This window comes from Drosophila grimshawi, unplaced genomic scaffold (assembly GCF_018153295.1).
Source record: "Drosophila grimshawi isolate 15287-2541.00 unplaced genomic scaffold, ASM1815329v1 contig_848, whole genome shotgun sequence".
Lineage (NCBI taxonomy): Eukaryota > Metazoa > Arthropoda > Insecta > Diptera > Drosophilidae > Drosophila > Drosophila grimshawi.
In genome coordinates this window covers 19,908,015-19,934,975 of record NW_025063692.1, presented here as the reverse complement: position 1 = coordinate 19,934,975, position 26,961 = coordinate 19,908,015, and the positions used below count along the sequence as shown (strand labels likewise).

Sequence of the window (26,961 nt, the reverse complement as noted above, 5' to 3'; positions counted from 1 at the left end):
AATTTAAAAGATTGGATTATTTAAGAACAGACTTAGGAACTTCTAGCCGCATCAGATCTTTAATATAATGTTTTATAATTGTAATGTACATTATTTTCAACTATTTTAATTTATTCAAATTCAAATCAGCAATGGATACCATTATTTACTGATGTCATTCCTAACTTCATTGAGTTGTTATTTTATTCGTTTAACGGCTAAATAGTCTTCATAGTCTCTGGTTCATCTTTAAAATTCCAGATAGAATTTCTAGTTTCTCGCATTGCGTTGAATCATTCACAATAAGATTTAGATTGTATTGTGGCACCTCACAAGTTTGGTGACTCTAGCTTTCAAATTGTGAGAGATATATACTCTTATCGATTTACATACTTACAGTAAGTTTTTGAAAATTGTACGACGAACAACATGTCGACCGATTCATAATTCTAGTATTCTAGCTTTAGCTTCCAGTATCAGAAAAATAAGTTTTAATCAATATCAACTGGGTTTGTGTTCACATACTTTAGGACTTAATTTATAGATAAAACTACACAGCTGACAAAGTTCCATTAATATTTAAAATTAGTTTTTATTGTTGTTATTAATTCCATGAGCTCATGCACCTGCTTATAAATACTAAACAAAAAACAACAAAGCTTTTGATATTATATGGGCATTAGTACCAAAGGAATTATTATTGTGAAATTGATTTCAGTTATATATAACTATTGAGATAAACCTAGTTCCAACATTGACTTTTGTTACCTTCTCCTTTGTCACCCAAAATGAATTGGACTTCATCACTTTAAGAGCTACCTCGATGAATCGGGACTATTTAGAACCCCTGACTAAAATTTAGATGTCAACAGATGAATTCCGGTCTGCAAGGGTAAGTTTCGGTTCTGGATTGTTGGCAAAAAATATCTGCAGATTTCAAGTAATATTACTATTGAATACAAATTCCACTTTAAGATTGCAATTAATAGTTGAATATTTATTTTTATTACATTCACATATCATCGATGCAAGCGTTGATATTGGGCAAGAAATTGTTAAAGGTCTCCTTCAACTGGTTCGTAGCAGTTCCAAAGCAGGAGCTCGTATCGGAGGGCAATTTGGCGATCTGCTTAAGAGTGGTGTTGATTTTTCTAGCGAGTTTCATGGTTGCCTTGAACAGCTGATAAGTGCACTTCTTGGAGGACATTTGGTTTGAATCGGTGTCATCGGTGCTACACAACTGGCTGTTCAAATGGATAATATTGTTGCAGATGGTTATGATGTCCTTGCATGACTTGACAATTGCAGCCACATCCTTGGGCACGGCTGTGCCGCAAGCGTCAACAGCATCCACGTAGTCGGTGGCGGCGGTCAGGATCTCAGTTACCTCCTTTACAATGCAGTTGACGCCACGGATTGATTTCAGCGCCTTCCTGAGCACTTTGCGCACCGATCTGATGAAGCCATACTCCTGAACATCCACATATTCGTCATCCAACTCAGCAATCAAAGTGTCCAGATCTATGTCCTCGAAGTTAGTTGAATCGCCAGCAGTTGCGTTGGCCTAAATGATGACAAGAGGTCGTTTTTATAGTTGTTGCTTAACACAAGTTGATAACTTACATTCGTGCTTAGCAGGCAGGTGCCGCCCACGATCAGCAATAGGCAGATTGTTATAGTTTTCATAGTGCTTGGCAATCAGAACTTTGGTTGCAGAATGATTGAATCCACCAACGACTATCCATTTTTATAACGATTTTCCTATCGCTGTGAAGTGTCCAATCGTCAAGTGCTTGCTCCTATTCTCCATGGAAAATTGGACCCGTGTGTATATATGATTTGTTAAAACAAATTGTTTATCAAAGCAAACTTGTATGCGTACATACAAACATACATATACCTTTAAAAATATATGACGAATTAATCAGTGTGCCTCTCTATTAATTAAGTTCCATTGGGTACAAATTGAATTTTAAGCCGATTTAAAATATCAATGATTGACACTTGACTTTATCGTTATTAAAATAGGCTCCACAAGTGGGTTAACAAATAACGGACAGCACAATAATGTGATTAAATGCTTTTTGACTAAGTACACGTATACTTAACGATATCGAATATACAATCTGTATGATTTACAACATGAAATACAAATGATCTATGAGATGATTTATAATTAAAATAAGAAATTTAAATTTACAATTGACCTAAGAATGTACATGATGAAATAAAAAGTCAGCATAACACACAAATTTGTAAACACTTAAGTATCTGTGAAATACCAATTCATGTATTGATAATGACAATTAAAGTGTTCAAGCCAAAAAGTATGCTCCATGATACTAACCTCAACAGGTTGACAAAGCAGCCGACCAAGAATAGAAATAACATACAAGCAAAGAGAAACCCGCTCTTAAGCAATTATACCGCTTCAAATTTCACAAGTATTATTTTTCTTACAATAACGATGTGCTTCTATTTAATTGTATATTTGACTTTCAAATTTAAAAAGAAGAAATCTTGTATTTTTTTATTGATATATGCTTTATTCTGAATCCTTTACAAAAAATCAGCTGAATAAATGTTTTACTTCGTTCTTAATATTTATAATTATATTTTAGTCATATTATTGAGCCAGTATAAAAACAAATAACAATGCAAAAAAAAAAAAAAAATATAATCTTATATTACTAATAATTATCAATCGATGTTTTAAATTCAATCTGATAGTTAAATAAAATCGTTAGTTGATAATAATAATCGATAATCGATACTCGAATAACACCAAAATGGAATTCATAGCAAAAGTTGAAATTATTACGAATATCAATGCAAATCGATTGTTTGTTATTGATTAACAATATTAAGATTTCTATATAGTACATTCATAATATCTTTCTTTTCTTTTATTTATTTTATGTTTTTTTTTTTTTTTTTGGGTCTAAAGCTTGCCTTGGATTTTGAGCTGGTTGAAGAGACGCTTGTTTCTCCTCCGGAGCAACAAATCAAAATTAAAATATACTTAAATCTATAGACATGCATACATTTAAATGTATTTCACTCGCATATTGAAATATATATTTTTATGAATTGCACGCTCGTTAAGTTTAATATTTTCGCATTGAGGGGAATGGACAAAAAAAAAAATGCAATATAAGAGACTTAAACGCAAAGATGCCGAGTTCAGATCAAGCTCAGGCGACTGTTGGTCTTGCGCAGCTGGGCGCGCCAAGGAATGATGTTGTCATTGTCATTCTGCTTCTCCTCGCCATTGTCTTGAGCATCCTGCTGCTGGGGTGGTGGTGGCGGTGGCGACAGCGGTGGCTCACTATCGCCGGGCTTGGATGCTGAGGACACATCGCTGTAATTTTCCTTGTTGTTACCCTGCGGATTGGCCAGTTGCACCTGCTGTTGGAGTAGCTGCAGCTGCTGATAATGCTGCTCGACGTTGAGGCCGCCGCCACAGGTGGCCAGATTAATGTTGTCGATGGACATGGCGCGGTTCTTGAGGCGCCAGGTGTCTGCAACGCGGTTGTTCTCCTCCACTTTGGGCGTGTAGATGGCCGCTCTGCAAAATGGCACAGACAGCGAGCACAGGTCAGAGAGAGGAGGCCGACAACTGTCTAGCTGGGCCACTCAATCACTCATTCAGCCCACTGTAGACCCCCACAGACCCCAATCACCATACCCACCCAACACTTACTTCAGCTTGTTTTCAGTTTCTTCGCGACGCGCCAAAAGATCGCGTTTCCATTGCGGTATTTGGGAGAGACGACGTGATTCCGCCTCGAGGGCCATGCGATCCTCAAAGTCCTTTTTGGCACGCTCAGCCGCCTTCTTAGCCATCATCTGACGCTTCCAGTCGGGTATGGCATTGCCGGCCTGATCCTTTTCTGGTATCTGTAAGTAGATCTTTGACACGCATGACAATCTACTTCTCTTTCCCATCCCCCCTCGCCAGATACACAGCTAAGAGCGCATCGGCATCGTGACTCACCTGATCCACATAGTTGTTGGCCGTGAACTGTTTCGTTATCTCCATATAGTGCTCCGAGTCCATGCGATTGGCCATCTGCTGCTCCACCTTCATCTTCTTAATACCGGGTATGTCTTTTGATATCTTCAGCTCGGCTATCAGATCGGTTTTCAGATAAGTATCCGTGCTGGTTGTCAAGCACTGCATGCTCAGACTGCGCGCCGGCATCTGGTACGGCTTTGGCACCTTCTGTGTGTCGGTGCGACGCAACTGTAACGCAAAGCGATCAGAAATCATTTAAGTGATCAGTCTTGCAGTCCATAATCGATCAATTCTATATAACTACGTAAGTAAAGTCTCAACTTGAAAGGAAATAAAACTATCCGACAAACATTATACATAATATATATAATGAATGTATATATACACAATCCGATATTGCGGTGATGTGTCAAGTATACAAATACAAAATGAAACACCTTAAGCATCTAATGCCTTTCACTTTCAATTCAATCACAAAACGAACCTGTACGCTGTTCAAATCCTGTATGGATATTGCGGACAGTGGCTGATGTTGTTTGCGTGTGGCCGTATCCTGGCTGTTGGGCGCTGCCGAGCCATGGGGCTTCTTGGGCTTCTGGGACTTGCTGGTGGCATCGCCGGCCATTGCAGGCAGTAACATTGGCATTGGCGGCGGCATCATGTGGTGCGGCAATGGTGGCGGAGGCGGTGGCAACGGCGGCTGCTCACCCATGCCCAGCGCATGCGAATGATGCGGATGCTGATGAGGATGCTGGTGATGATGATGCTGATGCTGTTGTTGAGCAATCTGTATCTGCATGTAATCCTCCGTGTCTGTGGAGCTGTAAGGGGACAATACTTAATTGATGAATACACATCTCAGTGGGTGGGTGCTTGGTGCACAGTGTGTGTATTTGTGTGTGCTGTGATGTTTTTGTGGTGTGGTGTGGTGTGGTGTGCCGGACCTGCACCAGGCGTGTCGTGTGCGCAGTATCATCTTTGGATTGCAACTGAACGGAGCCAGGCGAATAAGTTGGCGAAAAAATGGGGCTGGCATGCAGCACGCATAAAATTTCATGCACTCTTGAGCCGCTGAGGAAGTGGCTGGCTGGCAAGTGGTGCTGTGTTAATTGCCCCACCGAGGCAGCGAGCCAGCGAGTATGCGCTGCATTGTCTGCTGCTTAATTAAGGCAACTGTACTTCTGCCACTTTTGGTGGTAATTACTTATGTTGCCGCCGCACGAGATGTGCAGCTAAATTAAAACAATAACAATAACAATAACAACTACAACTACAACTACAACTACAACAAATGCAGTTTGAGTCGACGTCGAAGTTGGGTGCGAAGCTAGCGTGGCTTTCTTAACTTACCGGGCCGAGGATGGACACGAACGCTTATCGCTAATGCTCTTCAAATACTCCGACGGCTTGATGAGATGCGTGACGCCGTCTTGTGATTTGTTGGGAAAACTGGGCGGCACAAACGGCAACACCAGCTGTTTGTTGACCAAATTGGGGCCCCCAGACCGAACGCCAGCGATGCTAGCTGCACCCTCGCCGGCATAAATTCCGCCATACTGTGACTGCTGCAGCTCATAGTGATCTTCGGCGGAAGAACCCACTCCATAGATGCTCGGTGCGTACAACGATTGCTGCTGCTGCTGTGGCTGTTGATAGTGCAAGGGCAGCTGACAGTTGCTATTGCTGTTGCTGTTGCTGTTACTGATGCTGTTGTTGCGCTGCATGCCACCCGGTCCCTCCGCATAGCCATAGATGCTGCCCGCCGACTGCTGCTGATGATAGTGCCCCTCCCCATTGTCAGCGGAGCCAACTGCTGCTGCTGCTGCTGCTGCTGCTGCGTCGGCTGACGCGCTTCCATTACCGTTGCTGTTGCCGTTGCCGCTGGCGCTGGCGCTGCCATTGCCATTGAGAAGCTTGGCTTTCTTGTTCGCTGAAATTGAACAAATTTATTTATAAAATTTAAGTCTTGTCTGCGTTAACTACTTATTGTGGGTTAGCAGTTATCCCAGCTCTTTGGTCACGCCAACTTGAGCCACAACAGTAACAAAAACAACACACAAAACTCATTGCGTATGCAGCGTGCGACGCCTTTCACCAAACAGCTGACTGGCTAATGGATTTCGACTACGTCTTAATCAAATGAAGTGGCCCAAAATGCAGCCATAAATGCAATTGCAGCCACTGAACCCGAACCTTGAAGCGATTCGGTCCACAACAGTTATAGGTAAAAGATTCATTAAAAGATTAAGAATATTGTCAAACTTTGGTCGGATATCAAAATTTATCGATTTAAGGAAAGCTGTTGGAGAGGTTGCTGAAACCAACTAACTTGATAATTTGGTAGATACTGCTCGATAAATTCAGCAATTATACAAAGTTATTCTTGAACAAAAACTTAGTTTTTCAATGATCAGATTTACAGAGAGATCTCAAATGTACCAGCTTTGCTAGGTAAACAGCAACAGAAACGAGAGAGCTCACTTTAGCGGTATCAGCTATATAATTTGACTCAAAACTTGAACTGAACGACGACTGAAACATGATACACAACAAAAACGACAGCTCACATTTTTAGTGGACATCTACCATCTAAGCCAAGTGGTACACATGTTCCCACTTCCCATTTAATTAGCCACCGCTCTAAAGCCCCATGCGACGCTGCTCTTCCACCTCCTCATCCATGATAATGTTATGGATCCTCGGCAATGCAACTTTCACGGCTTTGTGAACGCGACTTGGAACTCGTTTCACCGACTGGGCGGCAGAACTGGAAAGCTGCTGCTTGAATGTGGCTTCGCAGGCAGGTCGTCTTGTCAATTTTCGATGGCATTGTATATGGTCAGAGCAGTCGAAATGAATGGGATCGGGTCTGGCCAGTTTGAGCCATCGAATGAAAAACTAACGTTAATTGACCAACGATATTTGCGATTGCCAACCATTTTACTTTTTTCGTTTGCACTTTATCAATTTGTAGAGTAGTCTGACTTGATCTGGATGTTGGCATTTCTCTGATTTTGGGATTGGCTTCATTTGGCTTGACTTTGGATCTGGTTTGTGGCCTGTCAACAGGTTCGCCGTTTATGGTGAAATTGCGAATGTAAATTGAATTGTAATAGAGCTTTTGTTATGTCAAGGGGAAGTGGAAAGTGAAAAATGCTGTCTGCCTTGACGAGAGGGGACTTAAGGATAATATTTACAAGATTTTCTTATAATTACAAAATCATCAGATCAGCAGAAATTAAGAGAATATATCTAATTTGCTGATTGTAAAACAGTTATAATATAATCCGCTATCAAATACTATATGTATGAGCTTGTCATATATACAATATTGGACAACAATGCTTTGATTCAATTATAGTAATTTGTACACAGGCTTTTTTAGTATCGATCGCACTTACACCGAAATATATCGAATCGGTGAAAGCTTAGCGTAAAGTAATTCCGACGCGAATTCTTATGGATCTTCACCGAGCCCGGCATATTCATTCTATATAAGCGATTGACACAAGGCACAAGTTCAAATATAAATCACATGCTCAATGTCCGCGAAGTGCCTTCATTGAACAACACCGAAAAAAATAAAATAAAAACAAATTTAAAATCGAAAAAATTAAAATCTTGTGAACGCGGAGCGTTTGTGGACGATGACGATGTTCACTGGGCGAGCGTCGCTGGTAGCCTGATGCGAGTTCAAGCGATTGCCAAAGTTATTCACCCAAAACGCCAACAGTCACCACAAGAGCAACCATAACCACAACCACAGCCACAACCACAACAACAACAACAAATACAACTACAACAACGAGTCTTTGAGTCGTGGAGTCTCCGAGCTGTGGAATCGTGAAGTGTTGTCAATGCCAGTGCGAAAACACGTTCACTTTCAATGGGGAAAAAGTTTCGCGCGGGTGGATTGGCTGCCACATGCCACATGATCCAAGGCCATAATTGGCAGCATTGTGGTGCACCTTAAGCAGACGCAGGGGAGCAAAAGTTGCACCTTAAATGTAGACAGAGGTGCTTTGCAAAACTGCTTAGCGTATGCACTTCCTGCTCGGGATCGAGCTCTTCTGATCTACAACCTGTCTAGCTTGGTATGCAGAAGCCAATAAATGGCATGGGGCATGTAGCATGTGAAATGGGGTGGCTACCATATTGGGTTTCACACAATTTCATGCCCATTAGAGCTGGTCGCTTCAATGCATTTACAAAAGCATTCAATGACAATGAATTTTGTCCCTTGCTTTATTTTCCCGATGTTGGCTTTTTTTTTTTTGCCAAATGCTTATTGCTGCAACACAACTTCCACTTCTTTGTTGTGCAACATTATTTTTCCGTTTTTGCTCCTCAAGCTTTGGCTGGTTGGCTACGTGTGAACGTTTGTTGAGTTTTGTTTGGATGTCTATTTGAATAATTTGTATAACCAGTTATCTGACAGACCTCAAGCGAGTGCATAAACCATTCACAAATGAATATTGTTAGGCAATGCAAGTCAAATACCTGGCATTCATTGTATTCGCCAGGTTAATACACTCGGTACACCCTAAACACATTTTAGGAAGCCGCATTCAAATACCAACGTTTAAAACTACATACAATCCACACAAAGCTAGCTTCATCTAAGTCATTTCTAATCGATGGTGCAACAAATTCTACAACAACTGGATTATTCACTCAGGCGCTAATTTAGTTAATTTCGTAATTATAGTATTTTGGATTATATACTCCGTTTTGTTGATGCTTGTGTATAATCTATCAATTCCGACTGCTCAGGCTGTTTCCGCTTAAGCCACTTTTGAATCAGAAGATTGCTGTCTCGTTAATTTTAAGTTGTTGTTTTTGAAGCACCTTTGTTACTGCCAATTTTGCCAAATGGGAAACAAAATGTTGACCAAAGTTGCGAAGTTGGTTGGCGCTTAGCCAGCTTAGCCAGCGTCTGGTTATTGGGCAATTCCAGTTGTTTTGTGCCGTTAATTGGTCATTCGATGTGGCCGGCAACTTGATCTCCCCACCCATCTCTGCCTCCCTCCCAACTCTGGCCTGAGTCAAAGACCCCGTCAGCTTTCAATCACACAAGAGTTCAGCAGTTGAATAAGATGGCGTGCGTTATGGCAACGCTCTGTTTTACTGATCTGACGATATATAAACTATAGAACTAATGTAACCATGGAACAATGCAACTATGTTAGGGGAACTGCTAGCAAAGAGCTCATTGCGCATTCTTGCGCGAAAAGGTAGCTGCCATCGAACTGGTGCTTTCCACATCCAAACTTGTATTGATTTTGCCCATGCCAAAAGTTATCACGGCGGGATTAGGCCAGAGCCATCAAGTGGCGATCGAGCAGTTCCAGCTGAGTGTCTGTGGGTTCAGTGAGTCCATGAGGAGCGTCGAATTACCAGCGCTGTAGATGATATATTTGTTTTTCACGTTAAAATTCTCTGGCAGCGTGTCCGACAGATTCTCAACGTTATAAATTTCCTGCGTATTCGCCTTAGCCAACACTGGCGAAATCTTAACTTTTATCGAATCGTCATCAAAGGGCTGACTGGATTGTTTGGTGATCATTGAATTGCCAGACTTATTCTCTGAGATTGCTTCGTGCAGATTCTCAATGATGTTACTAATGTGAACTGTCACCGAATCGTCTAAACTACGGCACAGTAACATGTCTGCCCAGCGTTGCCTCAAATGTTGAGTTACCATCGAATTGCCAGAGTTAAGATTCTCTCAATTCTCCTCAATGCTTTTACTAATGTGATTGAAATTTTCAGTGGTCATCGAATTGCCTGCGTTAAGATTTTCTGGCATCGTGCTGGATAGTTTATCCACCTCGGGCGACATCTGATCTTCTATCGAACCATCAAAATTGATGCTGGGTGGCATCATTATCAGCGTCCATGCTTCTGTCGAAACTGGCTCCATCTGAACTTCCATAAAATCATCTGAATCGGTGCAGAGCATCAGGTCTGCCCAGCGTTGGCGGAAACTATTATCACTCATAGCGGGCAAATCTTATATGCCGTCGTCCTCGTAATAATATCTTGTTAATTATTTTATATTTTTTTTAATCAAAATGATGTGTGACCGAAACCTGTACTTAAAAATATTGGCCAAAGCCAACTTAGCCAGTTGAGAGATATGAATTTAATTTGAATAATAATTTGCGCCCATACGATTTAGATTCGTTTGTAACTTTACTCTTTATGTTAACGATTCAACCCATTCCATTGGAAATATTTAATGATGTTGTATTAAGGAGTTTTCGAAGCTTCATTTGTGCCACATACCTGATATAGTGGACATGGTGCGATTGTGATTGCCCCGCACCAGTTCCGAAGGTCGCAAGCTAGGCTCCTCGACCACCTCCAGGCCCGAATCCGAGTCCACCGTCTCGTGTCCGCCAGCTGAGCCAACAGTTGTTGCTGTCGCTGGTGTTGCTGGTGTCGCACCAAAGTGATTCTTCATGTATATGTTATTGCCGTTGTTACTGGAGTGTTCGGGATTTAAGTTGTTGCGTTGCACCGCAGCACGCAACGGCGGTGGCAAAGGCGGCGGCGGAGGCCCATTAACTACGAGAGACAGAACGAACCAAGAATTTTGTAATGCTGATAAATGAAGTAGTCTTGCAAAAATATGTGGCAGATGTTTGATTTAATATAGAAAACAATGTATATAGATTGATTGATTATTTCGCTAGGACTTACCCACGGCTAAATTTTGCATTGGTGGCGCCGATGAGACACGCTTCAGATTTCTATTGCTCATGTTGTTGCTGGTGTTGGTGTTATTGTTGATTTGATTAATGTTGCTTGTGCTGTTGCTATTGCTGCTGGTGCCAATGCCAATGCCGATGCTAATGTTGCTGTTGTTGTTGCTGTTGTTGTTGTTATTGTGATTGTTATTGTTATTGTGCATGGATATGTTAGGGCTACTGCTAAGCATGCTCGCATCCGCCAAATTGTTGCGTATCATGGAGTTCTTGTGGGTCTGCTTGGTGCGTTCAGCGACATCCTCGGGCGGGCAGACGCTCTCGTATGTATCGCTTTTGATGCCACCATTGAGCAGCTGATTCTTCAGATTCTGGTTAAGATTCACATTCTTGCCGCTATAGTTGTCCTTTGTGCTTGAATCGTACTTGCTGCTGTGTAGACCAATCATCGAATGCGATTTGTTGCGATTCAACATGCTCATGTTGTTGTTGTTGCTGTTGTTGTTGTTGCTGCCATTGCCATTGCCATTGCTGCCGCTGCCACTGCTGTTGTTGTAGTTATTGCGCTTGTTGTTCAAATGCTGGGACAGCAGTAAAGAGAGAAGATTACACGTTTCAAAATTAGAACTGCCCACAAAAATAATAAATAAATCTGTATATTCAATGTACTCGTATTAAGCTGGGGTGTGGCGGCGTGCCAGGAAATTGATTTTCAATTCTATGAAATTTGGTGACTCTAGCTTGAAAATACAGACGAGTCGACGGACATTGTGCCGTTTCCTCGTCTATATTCGGTACCAGACTATATATAAACTATCGAAAACCATAGAAAGTACTACATTTCAAAAATATAGTTGAACACATTTCAAATAATAATTGTGCTTTTGTTGTACTTGTTGAAGAAGTCTATTGATTCGCTGCTACTTACATGATTGCTGTACTGCAAGACCACATCTGTGCTGCGCGTGGAGCTGGCGCTGGCGGAGCGTGAGTGGGAGCCACTGTCGCGGGAGCGCGATCTGCCCACATTGTATTTGTGTTGCAACTGTTGCTGTTGTTGCTGCTGCTGCTGCTGTTGCTGCTGCTGCATTTGTTGCTGTTGCTGCATTTGTTGCTGTTGCTGCATTTGCTGCTGTTGCTGCAGCTGATGATGCTGCTGCTGTTGATGATGTTGCTGATTTTGCTTGCGGGACTCTTCGCGCACCAAATAAATATCCTCGTAGTCATGATCGCCATTCTGATTGGCATTGCTGTTGCTTATGTTGCTGCTGATGCTCTTTTGTTGCTTATAGCTGATATTGTTACTGCTATTGTTATTATTGTTGTTGCTGCTGCTGCTACTGCTGCTGTTATTGTTGTTGTTGTTGTTGTTGCTGTTGTTATTGTTGTTATTGTTGTTGCCGTTGCTGTTGTTGTTGTTGTTCGCATTATTTTTGGCAATGCCGCCGCTGCTTACGTTGCTGCTGCTGCCATGCCGATTGAAGCTCTGACTGCGCATCTGATGCGAATGCGAATGCTGATGATGTTTGTGACTGTGACTGTTGCTGTGGTGATGACTGCTGCTCTTTGGCGAGTTGAAGCTGGACGAGATGGAGACGGACTCATCGGATCCGCTGCCGGCGCCACTGGAACTGGAATGGACATCGGCCTGAATGGTCATAATCGCATTGCTGTTAACCTTTGACTGCATCGAGTGCAATGGGTGCGGCATCTGGTGCTGCTTCACGCTGCTGCAGTCCGAGTCGACGAACAAATCGCGCACCCGATTATAGATGATCTCTTGCGGATCGTGCAGAAAGAACGACTCGCCCGATATGCTGCCATTCGGCGACGGTGTCGCATACATTCCACCATTGCGCATTGGGTTCACATACAGCCCATCGTTTGGCAGCAGTGCGCCGCCGCCCGTGCTTGTGCCGCCCGCCACGCTGCCGCCCGATGCCCCGTTGCACCCATAAAGCTTCTCCGATGAGCTGCGCGACTGCTGCGAGTACAAAGCGTCGCTGTTTTTGCGCGTGATGCCAACGCCAATGCCGCCAATGCCAACGCCAGCAGCAGCAGCGGCTGCAGTCACAGCGGGCGGATGCAAATAAAATGGCTCCACATCGGAGCTGAGCGTGGATGAGGATTTCGATTTGATGGTGTTGCTGCGGCTCGTCTGCTTGCTGGAATTCGTATTCGAGTTGCAGCTGCTGCTCAAATGTTGTTGTTGTTGCTGCTGCTGTTGTTGCTGTTGATGTTGATGTTGCTGCTGCTGCTGATGCTGCTGCTGATGTTGGTGCTGCGACTTGTGACGCTGTGAATTGTTCTTATTGTTGTAATCCACGGTGGTGCCGTGCTGCACCAATACATTGAGACACTGTTGACAAATAAGGCGCAATGGTAGAGTTTTCAACGGTCAGACAACAACACAATAAAATTGTCCATTTGGCAAGTTGGTCAGCTACTCACCTCAACCTGTTGATTTTCGGCCGCATCGTTAATTGGCGATTTGCCATATTTGTCCAGAGACAGTTTAGCACCATGGTTGAGCAGCCAGCGCACCACAGACAGATGGCCACGAGAGGCGGCAAAATGCAGTGGCGTGGCACCATCGCCATCACGTAAATTGGGATCAACGCCCTGATCCTGCACCTGTAATCACAATACAAACAGGATCGATTATTACGTCGGCAATTATATAATGATAATGATAATGAATGTGAATCTTTGCTCTACAATTTGAATCCAAGCACATTAATTAATACATTGATAAACCTGTTAAAAAAAATCGCTTTCTTTCCAAGCAATAGCTTTATTCATTGCGAGTTTATCACCCTGTCAGCGATGGCGTGTATTACAAGCTGTAAGTCATAGCTACGCTATAGGTTAAGCTCTATGTTAGCAATAGATAAATGTTAAATAAACTAAAATGAAAATTCAGTTTATCGAGATCTACGAGGATCTATTGGGATCTGTTAGCATTGTGACTAGTCACTAGTTTGGTTGCATGGCTAGATGGATGTGAAGACTTCCCAGGCAAAGTCACCAAGCAAACCACTTTCCACATATATATATATGTGTGTGTGTGTGTGTGTGTGCTGCACTGGCAATGCATAACTATTTAGTTCACTTTAGAAAGGTGATTTATAACAGGCACCCAAAGTCGGCCTGCCAAGACGACTAGCTTATGCTGTGCTGCTCACGCAAGATCGCTAAAGAGACAGAAAAAGACAGACGACTCCCGAGGAGCACAGCATCATTGCGAGTATTGAATGCCAGTGGATATATAAATAGAAAGAGAACATTGGACTTGACTTTGGACTTGTGGCAAGTGCTGAAACGCTTGATAAATTGAATTGGACATGCGACAAACTCGCAGTCGCAAAGAGCTGGAACTGTTAGAAACGCGATGAAATCAGGACAAGAACAGCGAACAGCGATCAGAAGACTCCTAAGCTCCTTGCGGTTGAAACGAGTTCAGTGTTGCTGTTGTTGGCGACCTAATTTTTTGACACTTTTGGTTTGGATTTTGGTATTTGGTATTTGGCAATTGCAAATGTTTACTGCAGTTTGGCAAGCGTAAACGAGTGCGGTGTGTGTGTGTGTGTGTGTGTGTGTGTGGGTATGACTATGAGTGTACTCACCATCCATTTGAGGCAATCCAAGCAGCCCATTTGTGAAGCGGCATGGATCGGTGCCATGCCGTCGCGTGCGCGTACATAGAGAGAACCGCCGGCTTCAAGCACCAGAAACTTGAGCACCTCCAAATGCCCCTCCTGGGCGGCCAGATAAACGGGCGTGACATCATTGTCCATTTGCGTATTGGCGCTGCAAGAATATATATATATTATTATATAAATATATACAAGTACACACATATAAAGCATGTATGTAAGGAGCCGATTTTATTAGTAACATTCGGTTGCAACTTAAGGTTTTGTGTGTGCCACAAGGCTAACCAAATCGCTTGCAAGTCACTAATGAGCAAAAAGTCAACACAGCCGGCCCCGTGCGCCTGTGGCCCGTACCCCTTGCCTCTTTGGCATTTCCCAAGTTGCTGGTGAACGCAAAAAAAAAAAAAAAAAAAAAAAACAAATAGCTACTAATGATCACCATATAAATATATAGATAGATGTACATAGAGATGGATACCAAATTAAAGTATCATCAATGCCAACAAGAAAAGAAAACGCAAAACTGAGCCACAAGTTGACAGATTGCGTTAGGCTGCCAACTTTCAATGGTTGTCAGCTAAGTTTTGTATTTTATTTATATACTCTGATACCGAAGTAAAAAGAGTATATTGATTTTGTGCAATGCCCGTCTTTGAAGCTTTAAATATATGTTCGATTGTATCGGCGTCAGGCAAATTGTTACTGAACTGGAAAATCGATAACGTGTCGATATAATCCATATATCTCCCAATTTACCATCCTATTTGGTAAGTAGATTCTAGGTAACATCCCCAAAAGAGACTGCAAGTCTTCTTCTTCTACAGCTTTTGTACTGAGTCACTTATTTTGGTAAACGCTTTCAGAGATCAAATTTAAACTTACAGAACTCAAAGGCAATAGAATTTTCGGAATCTTATTTTGTGGAAAATAAACAGATTTTATCTCAAAAAGTATTTTTTTTTCTGTTGAAATAAGAATGATCTTTCCGACAGCCATTCATTTTTTCCAAAAGAAATTTCAACAACTTTAAAGTTTTTGGAATAAGGTAAGTCTCAACTATTTTTGACGAATATCCTTCTGCGACATTTATATCTTGATGCTAAAAAAAATTTGCGTTTCTGCTATTTAAATTTTAAATTTAAGCTATTGATAAATTAATTCCAATCGGAAAGAAATATTTATATTTAGACTTTCTCTTCAAGTTTTAATAAGCCCTGATTTTTATCAAATTGCCAATGAAATTCCCGAGTTGTTAAGTTTATGATAGATGATTGTATATGTTAGAATATGTACACATCTTATCCGGTGAAGAAGAAGAAGAAGAACAAGAAGAAGAGGAAGAAAACAGTCGTATTTTTGTTGGGCTGCCAGCATTGCTGCTGTCTCACCTCACGACGCTGCGTCGATTGTTTTGCTCCTTGCGACCCTGACCAGCCCCAGTGGCCAACATGGGCGCACTCTCATCCCCAATTGAGTCACCGTTGGCGCCCATAGCACTGGAGACTTTTCTCTGATGCGCCTCCATCATACGTTCGATAGAGAGATCGCTTAGATGTTCGCTGGGATTGATATCCTCCTGATTGCTACTATTGTTGTGCTGATGATTTCGATTGTGATTTGGACTGAGTGCGGCTGCTGTGTCTGCCACGTGCTCCGTATCCGGATCGGGGCCGTTGCTATGACTGCTGCTGACGCTGCTGCTGCTATCGCTCCTTTTTTTATTGTTATTTGTATTGTTGCTGTTGCTGTTGCTGCTGCTGAGTATGGCAGTAGTTACGCAGTTCACCTCCGTTGAGATGATGGTGTGTATGTCATTGTTGGATTTGCTCTTCTGCTTGCTGCGACGGTACGAGGTCAGACTTGTGGTCATGCGGCCCAGCAGGCCCTTCTTAACGTTGATAGTTGAAAAATAGCTACAGAGTTGGATTTCGTGATTTGTTTTTGCAGGGATTGCAGCAGAAAGTGTGCCAGTTTTTTTTTTTTTTTATTTTCGGGTATGGGTGTGTGTGTGTGTGTGTGTGTGTGTGTGTGTAGGGTGGCCAAGTGGCTTGAGTGCGGCGTGTTTAGTGCATGGAATAGACGTTGCGCTACGAGACGTTGCACGAGTAGACAAAATGAGGGAGTAGCAATGGGCAATTGATATGCACTACGATAGCGGGCGGGAGTTGTTGTGCAGTTGTTGTTATTATTGTTGTTGTGCTATTGGAAATGCTCTCTTGGATGCCTTTGCTTACCTACGCGCAGTTCAGTTCAGTTCAGTTCAGTTCAAGTATACATATGTATTCACCACCTATATATGTGGAATAGTAGTAGTAGTAGTAGTAGTATTGGACTTTCGATTTCTCGTCGCGTATGTGATAATACAGTAGAATCAACTGGTTTTCGTATCGCTGTTGTTTTGAGTTTTCCCCAATACCGTTGCACACACATACACACACACACACACACACACAGAGAGAAAGAAAGAGAGAGAGAGAGAGAGTCACACACACAGACACACACACACACAATAAACAAACAAAAATGTATAAAAACAGTTAAAAGATAAATCACTTGCATATTCATATCGATGTGAATGTATTCATTGTTTTTCGTTGCATCTTCAAATTTTGGACTTATCACTGTTATCCGTTCTCGCTTCCGTTAAACTGCATATCGAGCTTGGGCACTGGCTAAGCCAAAGTCTTTTCAGTTAAGTGTGTCACCCGCCGCCAGCCACCCTAACTGAGAGACTGAGTGACTGAGTGACTGAGTGACTGAGAGTCAACAGGCCGGAGAATCGAAAAGTCAAAGAGTTGACAGAATTCGGTTGCGCTTTGAGCCGAGCCACAGCAGCTGCAACTGACTCTTAATGTGGCTGCCTTGCGATTGAGCCATCGCCTGCTTGCCCCAGCAAACTTCTAGCGCATTTTGTTTTCTATTGTTTCGCTTCTTCCCCTGCTTCTTACACCAGTTTTTTGTTTTCGGGGTGAAATTAGCGTTAAAATGCGCAAAATACAGAGACAGAAAAAAAAAACAGAAAAGAAGAAAAACGTACAAGCAGAAAAACATAAGAAAAAAATAACAACTGCAATGCAGACCAGATCACACGTCAAAAACGCAGACAGAGACGTTTCTCTGCATGTTACGCCCGGACGGAGCAGAGGCCTCGTCTCAGCTCTGCAATAAGCAGCCGCTGGCTGTGATGCGCATTTGTTACCATTTGGCCATGTTTTTAGTTATGGCACAGTGGGACGAGAGTTAAGCAACAAATTGTACAAAAGGTCTATTGCAAAAAATAGTTTCCAAAAATAAATGATTGGAAACTATTTAAGGAAGGCCCAAAGTTCTAGTAAATTTAGTATGATACACACATGAAATAGCTACAACTGTGCAAATTAATTTGGCAAGCAATTTAGCTGTGTCTAGCCCCACTGTGCTTTCCCTAATTCATGTTGCCGACGCTGGCGTAGGCAACCGACTGATCTGCTCAACAGCGGACCACTTCATGGATATTGCACACCAGACGCTCGACTCCAGCCTCAGCTTCAGCCTCAGCTTCAGCCACAGCTTCAGCTTCAGCTTAAACTGATGTTTCGAGTCCATGCGCGACTCTCAAGATTGGAGCAGGCGCTTCAGTTGCTTTCTTCGCTAGCGACTTGGCGACTTGTTACATTTTCCAGCTTTTCGCTACAGCAATGAATTGTAAACCAATTAAAGTTGATTTTTATTCTCTGATATTTTAAAGGTGGACGAGCATATTGGTTTTGTGCAATGTTTGTCTGTCTGACTTCAAACTTGTCTGCGTGAAATAAAATGTTTAGATCGAGATTCCGCGATCAGGGGGAAATCGATAATCTATCGTTACACGTCGCAAATTGAGTGACAGGCTCTCAGGTAATCATCTTTTTTTTTAATCTGGAATCATCTAATTTGAAGAGCAGATTGCTGCCAATCCTTATTTACCAACCTAACCCGAAAAGGTCACTTTTCAACTTTTGTCAGAGGTTATTACACTGATATCAGATATCAGAGTATTACGCAGTCGGTTACGTTCGAATTGGTAACACGTTATTTTTCTCTTATTTCTTGGCGCTATCGTATATGTATATAATGTTTTTAGCACACCCGACAGTTTTCACACCTCCCTCCACTCCCCCGCCTACCCCGCGTCTGCTCTGCTGTCCGATTGCCAATCGCGTGTTTATTAATGCGCCTCGACAGCTTCTCCAGCTACAGTGGCTGCTGCTGCTGCTGCTGCTGCTGCCACCTCTTCTGCTTTGGTAATGTAGGTGAAAATACAGTAAATAACGAGTACAACTCAAGTAATCCCAATTTTGTTGTGCTCGTTTTGCAGTTGCAATTAAATAATTATATTTTTCTTTCATTTGTATTTATTTAATTTTTCCTATTTTTTCTTTTTTTTTTTCTTTAATATTTTTTTAATCGCAGTTCGTACAAAGCACAAACGGCAATAAATTTCAACACAAGTCTAGAAAGAGCGATAATTGTTGCAAAGAAACAAACATGCTTGACAGACGCCAATGCGAGAATGCCATGGATCGGATCTGTGGAGGTCTTAGGCGCTTTTAATTGAGCATTTGCGTGCCTCTGTCAAAGTCGGCGCAGCAGTAGGCAGAATGAAAGTGATGCTCGACACAAATACGGCAGCAAACAACAATGCCAATGTGAACAGAACATATACTCGTATATTGACGTCGTCGAAAGACGCATTCCAAATACCGATTAGTCGCCTAAACGAGACTGTTTTTGAACTCAGCAAATGCTTCAATTTGACTAACTTTCTTTGTCTAAGAAATACATAACAAATTTGCCTAAACTTTGAGTTAACAATGTGTTTATCCATCTTTTTTATTTATATTCTATTAACTTATTTAGCCAGCCACCTGTTTATTAATGTACTTCTGTTCTTTGAAAATACGACTCTCATCAAAGGCTTAATACACATTTTTGCTAACCATATAATATGTATCTATATACGCTTTGTTCTCTGCCTATTGTTTGCTGTTAACAATTCGAAAAGATATCAGTATCAACTATTTTAGAGTGATTCCAGGTTCTGATTGATCGATTTTCATTAGCCAGTTAAGTAAGGGAGTATCATCGATTACTATTTATTTATTTTTTTTGTTATTTGCTCGATTTTACGGTTATTCATTTAGGGACTAGTAAACTAATTGAGTTTTCTTATTCAAAGTTTCTTTTTAGGTTTTTTTCGACGTCTCGTGCGCGTTTTGTTTTTAGTTTGATTCCATGCTAAAAAAAAAAAACACGCCGCCAATTTTGCCAACAGACAAAGATTTTTCACATTTTCATTTTGATAGTTTTTTTTTTAAATTTTATTTTTTCTGTGTTTGTGTGTAGAAGCTACCCATAATTTTCGACACACACACACACAGGCACAGGCACAGACACACACCCGCACACACTTGTTGTTGAGATCACCATAAAAAAAAGTTCAAATGAATATAAAGGGAAAACAATGCAACAATTGCTGTGTGGATCCAAGTAAGTCTTTGGCTCTTCGTCTTTTTGGTGGGCAGATGCTCATCGCTTGGCCAATTGATTATTGAAACTGACGCTGGGGCTACCTTTTCATGGTTGCGGCTTATGAGCGCACAGCTTGTTGCTACTGTTTGTTGAACGTTGTTGTTGTTGCTGTTGATGTGGTTGTTGTTGATATGGTTGCTGTAGTTGCTGTAGTTGTGGCTTGCAGTTCTTTGGTACACTGAAACTGTTAATTAATTCGCGTTCCGATTCGTTAACTGCAGTCGAAACACTTTGAAGCGCGAAATTTTGTTTTTTGTTGCTGTCGTTGTTGTTCTTGTTGTTGTTGTGGTTGTTGTGGTTGTTGTGGTTGTTGTGGCTGTTGTTGTTGTTGTTTGTGGACCAACGCGGCGCGGCGCAAACTTTCAACGGCATCGAGTGGGCGGGTGGCACGAAAGGCGTGGCCGCACGGCAGCGCTACGTCCACGGCAATCGCTGCATTGAGCATAAGCAGTAAATTAACTTTACTCAAGCCACTAAACAACAACAAACAAATTTAAATTCGTCTATGGCCGCATCTCTGGTTGTTGGTTGGTGTTGTTGCTGCTGGTAACGGTTGTACGATCGGTCAGCGCTTGGGCAAACGGTAACAGCGATGCCAATGGAAAACGCAGGCGGCGACGGACGACACGGCAGCTGATGCCAGACGAAAGCACCGTTCGCTTCGAGTAACCAAACACGAATAGAAGACATCGCGGCCAGCGGCCAGCAAAACAACAGCCAGAAATGACAGCAGCAGCAGCAACAGCAGCAACAGCAGCAGCAGCAGCAGCAGCAGCGCCAATACTTGCTACGAGGTAGCAAGAGCAGCCAGAGCAGCAAGAGCAGCAGCAACGAAAAACGGCAAACGGTGCCCCAAGAAGCTTTGAAACCAGCTCTGCCACAAGCGTTTTCTTGGCCAAAGTCATAACCATAGCCATAGTCAAAAGCGATGAACAAATGTTTTGTATACGATTATTATCCAATGGTTTCTTATGCGATTGCTCTCAGCGTGGGTTATTTGAGAAAAATCTGAATTTTTAGTGGGTGTTTTGCTCACACATATAGTGACAAATATCAACTCTTAATAGTATTCCGAGTATATTCTAAATAAGTCACAAATGTGATCGATTGTACCACAAGTATTAATAATACGATATTTCAAATAATTATACACTTTAAATGGGTGAAAGAGTTGCGAATAATATTAAAAAGGCCACTTTAATAATGTTAAGGACCTAAATAAATTCGTGAAGAGATACATTTAAGGATTGATTTGTTCGTTGTCAGAGACCAAACAAAATAACCGAATATCATTTAAATTGCACATATGCTTCTTCCTTTCTATATATTATTGTTAATTTAAAAAAAAAAGATACTTGGTTCTTGATCGGTAACTCATGCACCAGCTTTCGCAATCGAAGTGATGGTGCTAGTTATTATTATTGTTGTTGGCAGCCACATAGCATGTGTGCCGCTGTGTCAGTTGTCATGCCAATTAAACTGGTGTTCTTTATAAAAATATGTATGCTTTTAAGAAGAGAATCCAAACAGTTGCCGGCTGTTAGTCAGACGACCAGAGCTGACCCGAGCGCAGCTGAGCCTAGAAGATCAGGCCAAGCCAGACCAGACCAGACCAGACCAGACCCGACCAGACCAGAGATGAGGCCAAGCAGTTGGATTCCTTGTGCAGTTGCTGCTCCACTTACAATTGCCAACTAGTTGCAACGGTGCTTTGCACCGCTCCCCCCTCTCTCACTCTCTCTCTCTCTCTCTCTCTTTTTCTTATTCTGTCTCTCACACTATCTCAATCTCTCTCTCTGTCTCTCTCTCTCTCTCTCTCTCACTCTCTCTCTCTCTCTCTCTCTTTCTGGCTCTTTCTCTCTCTGTTAGCGCCAAACTCTTCCTGGCATCTAGTTCGATGGCAAAAGAAACAATCTGGTTAGCCAGCCAGCTACTAGCTGGCCGGGTCGCCTTGGACACCATGAAGACTGAAATGGCTGGAGTTTAATGAATCAACGTTTATATCGCGTGCTCCTCTGCGGTATTTAGGTGAGCACTGACCAAAGTTGAACAGCAAGTGGGCAGCTGGAAAGCGATCTTGATCGGTGTTCATGCAGCCAGCACCGCAATTGCTCCATGTGTTCCACTTCCACTTGCGTCCGATGGCGTCTCGTCCTCCCATCGTTTGCAACTCCATTTGAGAACTCATCAGTCTTAATTACCGCATTTAATTGCAACGCTCAATGCTTTGATTGTCTGTCAAGACGACGAGGCTCATTAAACGCCTTCGATGACTTGTTAATGCACAAATAAACACATTGGTTTGAGGTGCTGATCTCACTTCAGCTGTACATGATTAGACCCAGCCCACGAATCGGAGAAATGTGGCTGGCTGTCACAAATTTAATAAATCATGCGATCAATGCACGGATAATTCTAATGGCCGTCGCAAACAGCAAACAGCAAACAGCTTCCACGATTAACGACCAAATCCACAGCGCTTAAGCCACTTGCGAATCATAAGCGTAAACAAAAGTTTACGAATGATTGGTTTTATAGTCGCTGTTGTTGTTGTTGTTGTTGTTGTTGTTGTTGTTGTTACACCCTGTACGATGTTCCATAGAGAATAATCACTGACTGTTTGAAGCATCTCAATAATACGCAAAATACTAATATCAATATCTTAATTTGTATTTAAAGTTGGCTCATTGACTTTGATTTTTTGACTTCGTGACTTGGCAATTGATCGATTTGCAGACTAATTTTATTATTTAACCAATTCAGTTTGGAAAGCTTCTGGTGCGAACAAAGTGGCATTCGCTATAGCGCAAATGCATGCATGTAACGGCAAACAGAGAAATGTCAACAGTTGGCAATACGCTAATCAAATGGGGCAAGTGAATGCCATAAAATTGCATTAGCAGGCCGCAATTTACGGCAAAAGTCGACAGCAGCCAGTTAAGTGGAGAGTCGCCAAGTCGCCAATGTGATCCGATTCCGTTTTTTAGTCGGCACTACTTGTCGCAATCATTTAAATAAGCACCGCTCCACCGCATGGCCGACATTTTAAATTACCAAACACCCCTCCCCCTCCCCCTTTCCACCACTTGCCAATCCTCCCCATCCTTCGCTAACACAACCAACCCGTTCACCCCAATGATGATGTTGATAAAGCAATAAAGAACAAAGCTTTCACCCCACTTCGACTCGAATCGAGAGCTGTGCGACTTTTGCTTTTAAATCATCGGCCCAGTTAACAGCAGATGCAGATTTAGATTCAGATTCAGATACTTACCAAATATCTACAGATGCGGCAACCAGCAACTGGACACAGTCCAGGCAGCCCCTGGCCGCTGCATAATGTAATGCCAATGCGCCTCCATTGGGTCTTTCGTTGCCAGAAATGTTCCCCGGATGCATTGGGCCCGACATGCTCATACCCATGGGCATCCCAGCCAGATACGAGTCCAGCTGATGGGCATGCATTCTATTCAGATTGTGGTTGCTCTGGTTTCGCTTGTTGTGCTTATTGTTATTATGGTTGTTGTTCTGACTAACGTTGATGCTGTGCAGTTTGTTCAGTTTATTGTTGTTGTAGTTGATGATATTGATGTGACTGTTGTTGTTGTTGCTGTTGCTGTTGTTGTTGCTGTTGCTGTTGTTGTTGTTGTTTTTGTTATTGTGCTTTAAGTTTACATTCGAGTTGAGCGCATAATCATTGATGGTTCTGCAAGAGAGCGCAAATTAAATGGAGTTAATCTTTTATTTGTCTTCTATTCGTTTAGTTAATAGTTGAACTAGCAGGTCGCCATCGATGACAACTGCCAGTAATATCATAAGTGTCTGTATAAGTCGCATTGCTAAGCTAAGTTTTGCCTAAGTTGATGCTTAAGCTTCGAACACTACAAATGTGTTCCATGATGCCAAGTAACAGTCACTGAAAAATCAGCCAAACTTATGTGAGCATGATCATCTATTAACCTTCTTGCTATACGAATAACAACAATTTTAACAACAACTACTTTCAGAAGGATATCCATTTAGTAAGCCACTAAAAATAAACAATTATCAACATCATTAGCTACATAAATTCAGATGAGCCTACCTCTGGATCAGTAAGGATCAGGCATATATGTAGCTAGAAAGAACCGCTATTACACACCCTTGCTCACTTTTTGATTGTATTGCTATATGATATAGTAGTAAGCTGATTATAGATAGATAGATAAAGTCGCTCTAATAATCAATGTACAATTTAACTTTCGCCAAACACAGACTAGAGCACTATTTAAGTGTGCTTCCTGATAAAACTTGGTAAGCAGCTGTAGTTGAATTTCCATAAAGATCTTTAACGATCGAATGAAAAAATAAGTAATAAAGCAGCTGAAGTTGAATTTCCATAAAGATATTTAACGATCGAATGAAAAAATAAGTAATAAAGTAATTTTCCACATTCGTCATGTTAAAAGATCGAGTTTTCCGAAATCACGCTGATTGCAAATCGCCAGCAATCAATAAGCAATATGTATATATTACCAATATATATATATATATATATAGAGTTAAGCTAGATATATATATACAGCGAGGGAAAAAACTGAAGCATACTTTCGAAACGGGTAGTAAACGTAATGATCAGATAAAAATTATGAAGCAGCCTTTGCAGCTGCGAACAAAAGACTCAAGGCACAAACTTGCAAGCTTGTTGCAGCAGCAGCTTGTCGGCTCGTCGGCTTGTCGGCTTGTTCACAAAGCCCGCTAAGCGCAGTAAACAAACAGCAACCGATGCTTTCAAGCTGTAAGTTGTGAAAACATTGAATTTGGCTAAGCAAATTTTCGCCTTTTGTGAATTAACAAACTAACGGGGTCACAACTAAAGCGACGGCCAAATGCTGACTCATTTCAACAGCACCTGCCCCAGGGCAAACCCAAGCGGAATTGGGCGCCGCTTCGCACAGAGGGCAACAAAACTCGAGCAAGAGTCGTAAACTTGACTCTTTACAAATTAATTGACTGCTGGAGTGTTTGACGGGGTCGCAGAGACGAATAAGTGGTCGGTTCACCTGTTTGTTGTCGTTGTCGTTGTTTGTCTGCCTGTCTGTCTGTCTGCCTGTCTGTCTGTCTGTCTATCTGTGCCTCTGTTAAACGAAGAAAGAAAACTTAACTAATGCCACCAGCCACTTTCTTTAAATTTATTGCGTCAACAATCTTGAATTAGTTTGTCGACACGAGGTGCTCATAGCAGGTGACAAACGAGGGCGGACAGGCACACACACACACACACACACACACATATACACACACACACACACACACATATACACACACACACACACAAAGCTAGTTGAGAATGAAATTTGGCCACGCGGTATGCGGGCCACTTGGTCAGTCAAATGTACGAAAATGTGGAAAATGTGAAAAATGCACAAAAACCCAAATGACTATGAAAAGTTTTGTGCAAAACACAATTTTATGTTTTGTTGTGGCAGTGAAGAGTGCTCGACAAAGGCGATACCCTGTAACCATATTTTATTTATATTCGTGATAAATGAATATAAATATTCAGAAAATATGTCAAATGTGAAATGTACTCAAACATGTCAATTTGATTTTAAGGAATATTTATTTATAATAGGATCAGAAGGAGTTATCCAAATCAAGTAGGAGGAGAAAAAAGATACCCATGGACCAAATTGGTTATATTCAGCATTTAGATAGTCCCAATAAGCCATATATTACACATATGTGTATATCAGCAAATCTAATTTCATCATGCTGACAACGAGATATGAGAAATTGCTAATTGGCCTGACTCGGCCGTTGATCCCAACCCAATCACAATATGACTTTTGGGTTTGGTGCTGTCGCTTTCATTTTGTCTTTTAAACTTTAAGTGGGCATACGCAGAAGTTTAACTAAACTTCAGTACAGTTTTCGTCTTTTAAATCGGTTTTTAGTTCATCACTGCACACACAATAAAAAAAAAAAAGAATAAAAATAAACCAAAAAGGTTTTGTCCACTTTTTGGGTATTCACTTGACGTTTACCTCAGCTTGATGGCAATATCGCGACACTTGACACATGGCACTTCAACCTTCCCCACAGTAACAGTCACTTCCTCTTCTTCTTTTCGCCTTTGCGTTGCTGCCGCAGATGGAGCCGCTTGTGGCGCCGCTGCTATCGTTGCGTATTGCGCCTCACCCTCGTCGACTTCCTCGGCTTCGACTTCCGTTTCGCTGGCAAAATCCACAACCAGCTGCTTGTCGTCAGCCGCCTGTTGATCAGTCTGCCGCCTGCTAAAGTAGCCAACGTGCTGCTCAACGCCAGCGTTGGCGTCCAGCAGGATGCGCTCGTAGGCGGCGCTCTCGTTTTCGGTGAGCGCAAAGCGCTGCTCGAAAACACGCATGGGCAGCGCACTCTGGCGCAGCAGCTCCATGCGCTTGTGCCGCAGCTCAATCGAGAAGATCAGCCGGACGCGCACCAGTCGACGCAGACCCTGTTGCGTGGAACGGGCGCGTTGCAGGCGCCGCCGATTGTGGCGCAACTCGAGCTTCTCGAGTCCACGCAGTGACTTCTGTGCAATTTGTGTCGCTGTCGTTGTCGTCGTCTCGTTGTTGCTGCAGCTCCGTCCACTATAATCTGCCGCACAGCTAAGATCCAAGGCGCTGCGCGTACGCCGCCAGGGCACCAGATCGAAGTGCGAGAATTTGCGTTCACCCAGCTCCGTCCACGGATGAAAGTTGATTTGGGCAACGCTGCTGTTGCCCTGCCGCAATATCCAATCAGAGGATGCGGATGCGGATGCGGATGTGACAGTTGGTGAGCGACGAACGTGGGCGTTTTTGGCGCTGGCCTGCGGCCTGTGGCGTTTGTAGCGCGGCACTAGCGTCGTCTCCAGCATACGCTCATCCAGCCCGTAATCGCGTCGCAGCAGCTCCAATTCCAATTCCCTGCTGCTTGCCGTATACTGTGCGCCGTTCCACACGATGACCGGTCGCGCCGACAGACCCGTGGACAGTGCCCCGACGCTGGGCATATTCGAGCTCGAGCTCAACTCGATTGGCTGGAA

General features: G+C 42.5%; 3 protein-coding genes across 6 annotated transcripts; all 3 read right to left on the bottom strand.

Moving 5' to 3' along the window:
- Positions 1 to 948: 948 nt before the first annotated feature.
- LOC6564709 lies at positions 949 to 1,697 on the bottom strand. The gene is made up of 2 exons (XM_001991382.2): positions 1,603 to 1,697; positions 949 to 1,543 (listed from the first exon to the last, which is right to left on the bottom strand). Exons 1-2 carry the CDS (start codon positions 1,663 to 1,665, stop codon positions 992 to 994), a joined length of 615 nt encoding a protein of 204 aa, XP_001991418.1. The 5' UTR covers positions 1,666 to 1,697; the 3' UTR covers positions 949 to 991.
- A 1,314-nt stretch (positions 1,698 to 3,011) lies between these two features.
- On the bottom strand, positions 3,012 to 23,509 carry LOC6564712 (uncharacterized protein DDB_G0283357). Of its 4 annotated transcripts, XM_043216254.1 has the most exons (14): positions 23,188 to 23,390; positions 15,752 to 16,276; positions 14,334 to 14,517; positions 13,159 to 13,341; positions 12,134 to 13,066; positions 11,636 to 11,992; positions 10,939 to 11,288; positions 10,703 to 10,824; positions 10,286 to 10,567; positions 5,348 to 5,927; positions 4,482 to 4,818; positions 3,977 to 4,225; positions 3,683 to 3,879; positions 3,012 to 3,547 (listed from the first exon to the last, which is right to left on the bottom strand). In XM_043216254.1, the coding sequence occupies exons 1-14, from the start codon at positions 23,376 to 23,378 to the stop codon at positions 3,163 to 3,165; spliced, it is 4,875 nt and encodes a 1,624-aa protein (XP_043072189.1). In that variant the 5' UTR covers positions 23,379 to 23,390; the 3' UTR covers positions 3,012 to 3,162. The 4 variants fall into 4 exon arrangements, with proteins under 4 accessions (XP_043072189.1, XP_043072193.1, XP_043072190.1 ...); XM_043216258.1 differs by lacking the exon at positions 15,752 to 16,276 and having other exon boundaries at positions 3,683 to 3,891; positions 23,188 to 23,509; XM_043216255.1 differs by lacking the exon at positions 15,752 to 16,276.
- LOC116805596 (probable basic-leucine zipper transcription factor O) lies at positions 23,380 to 26,961 on the bottom strand. Its single transcript, XM_032738358.2, has 3 exons — positions 25,940 to 26,961; positions 23,451 to 23,619; positions 23,380 to 23,397 (listed from the first exon to the last, which is right to left on the bottom strand). The coding sequence occupies exons 1-3, from the start codon at positions 26,926 to 26,928 to the stop codon at positions 23,380 to 23,382; spliced, it is 1,176 nt and encodes a 391-aa protein (XP_032594249.2). The 5' UTR covers positions 26,929 to 26,961.

Excerpts from the sequence above, each read along its gene's own strand:
- LOC6564709 (XM_001991382.2), bottom strand. The coding sequence starts at position 1,665 with ATGAAAACTATAACAATCTGCCTATTGCTGATCGTGGGCGGCACCTGC. Across the intron at positions 1,544-1,602 it reads CCTGCCTGCTAAGCACGAAT|GCCAACGCAACTGCTGGCGA; the intron begins GTAAGTTATCAA and ends GTCATCATTTAG.
- LOC116805596 (XM_032738358.2), bottom strand. The coding sequence starts at position 26,928 with ATGCCCAGCGTCGGGGCACTGTCCACGGGTCTGTCGGCGCGACCGGTC. Across the intron at positions 23,620-25,939 it reads GATATTGCCATCAAGCTGAG|AACCATCAATGATTATGCGC; the intron begins GTAAACGTCAAG and ends GCTCTCTTGCAG.
- LOC6564712 (XM_043216254.1), bottom strand. The coding sequence starts at position 23,378 with ATGCATGCCCATCAGCTGGACTCGTATCTGGCTGGGATGCCCATGGGT. Across the intron at positions 10,568-10,702 it reads AATGCAAAATTTAGCCGTGG|TTAATGGGCCTCCGCCGCCG; the intron begins GTAAGTCCTAGC and ends TGTCTCTCGTAG. Across the intron at positions 3,548-3,682 it reads GAAACTGAAAACAAGCTGAA|AGCGGCCATCTACACGCCCA; the intron begins GTAAGTGTTGGG and ends GCCATTTTGCAG.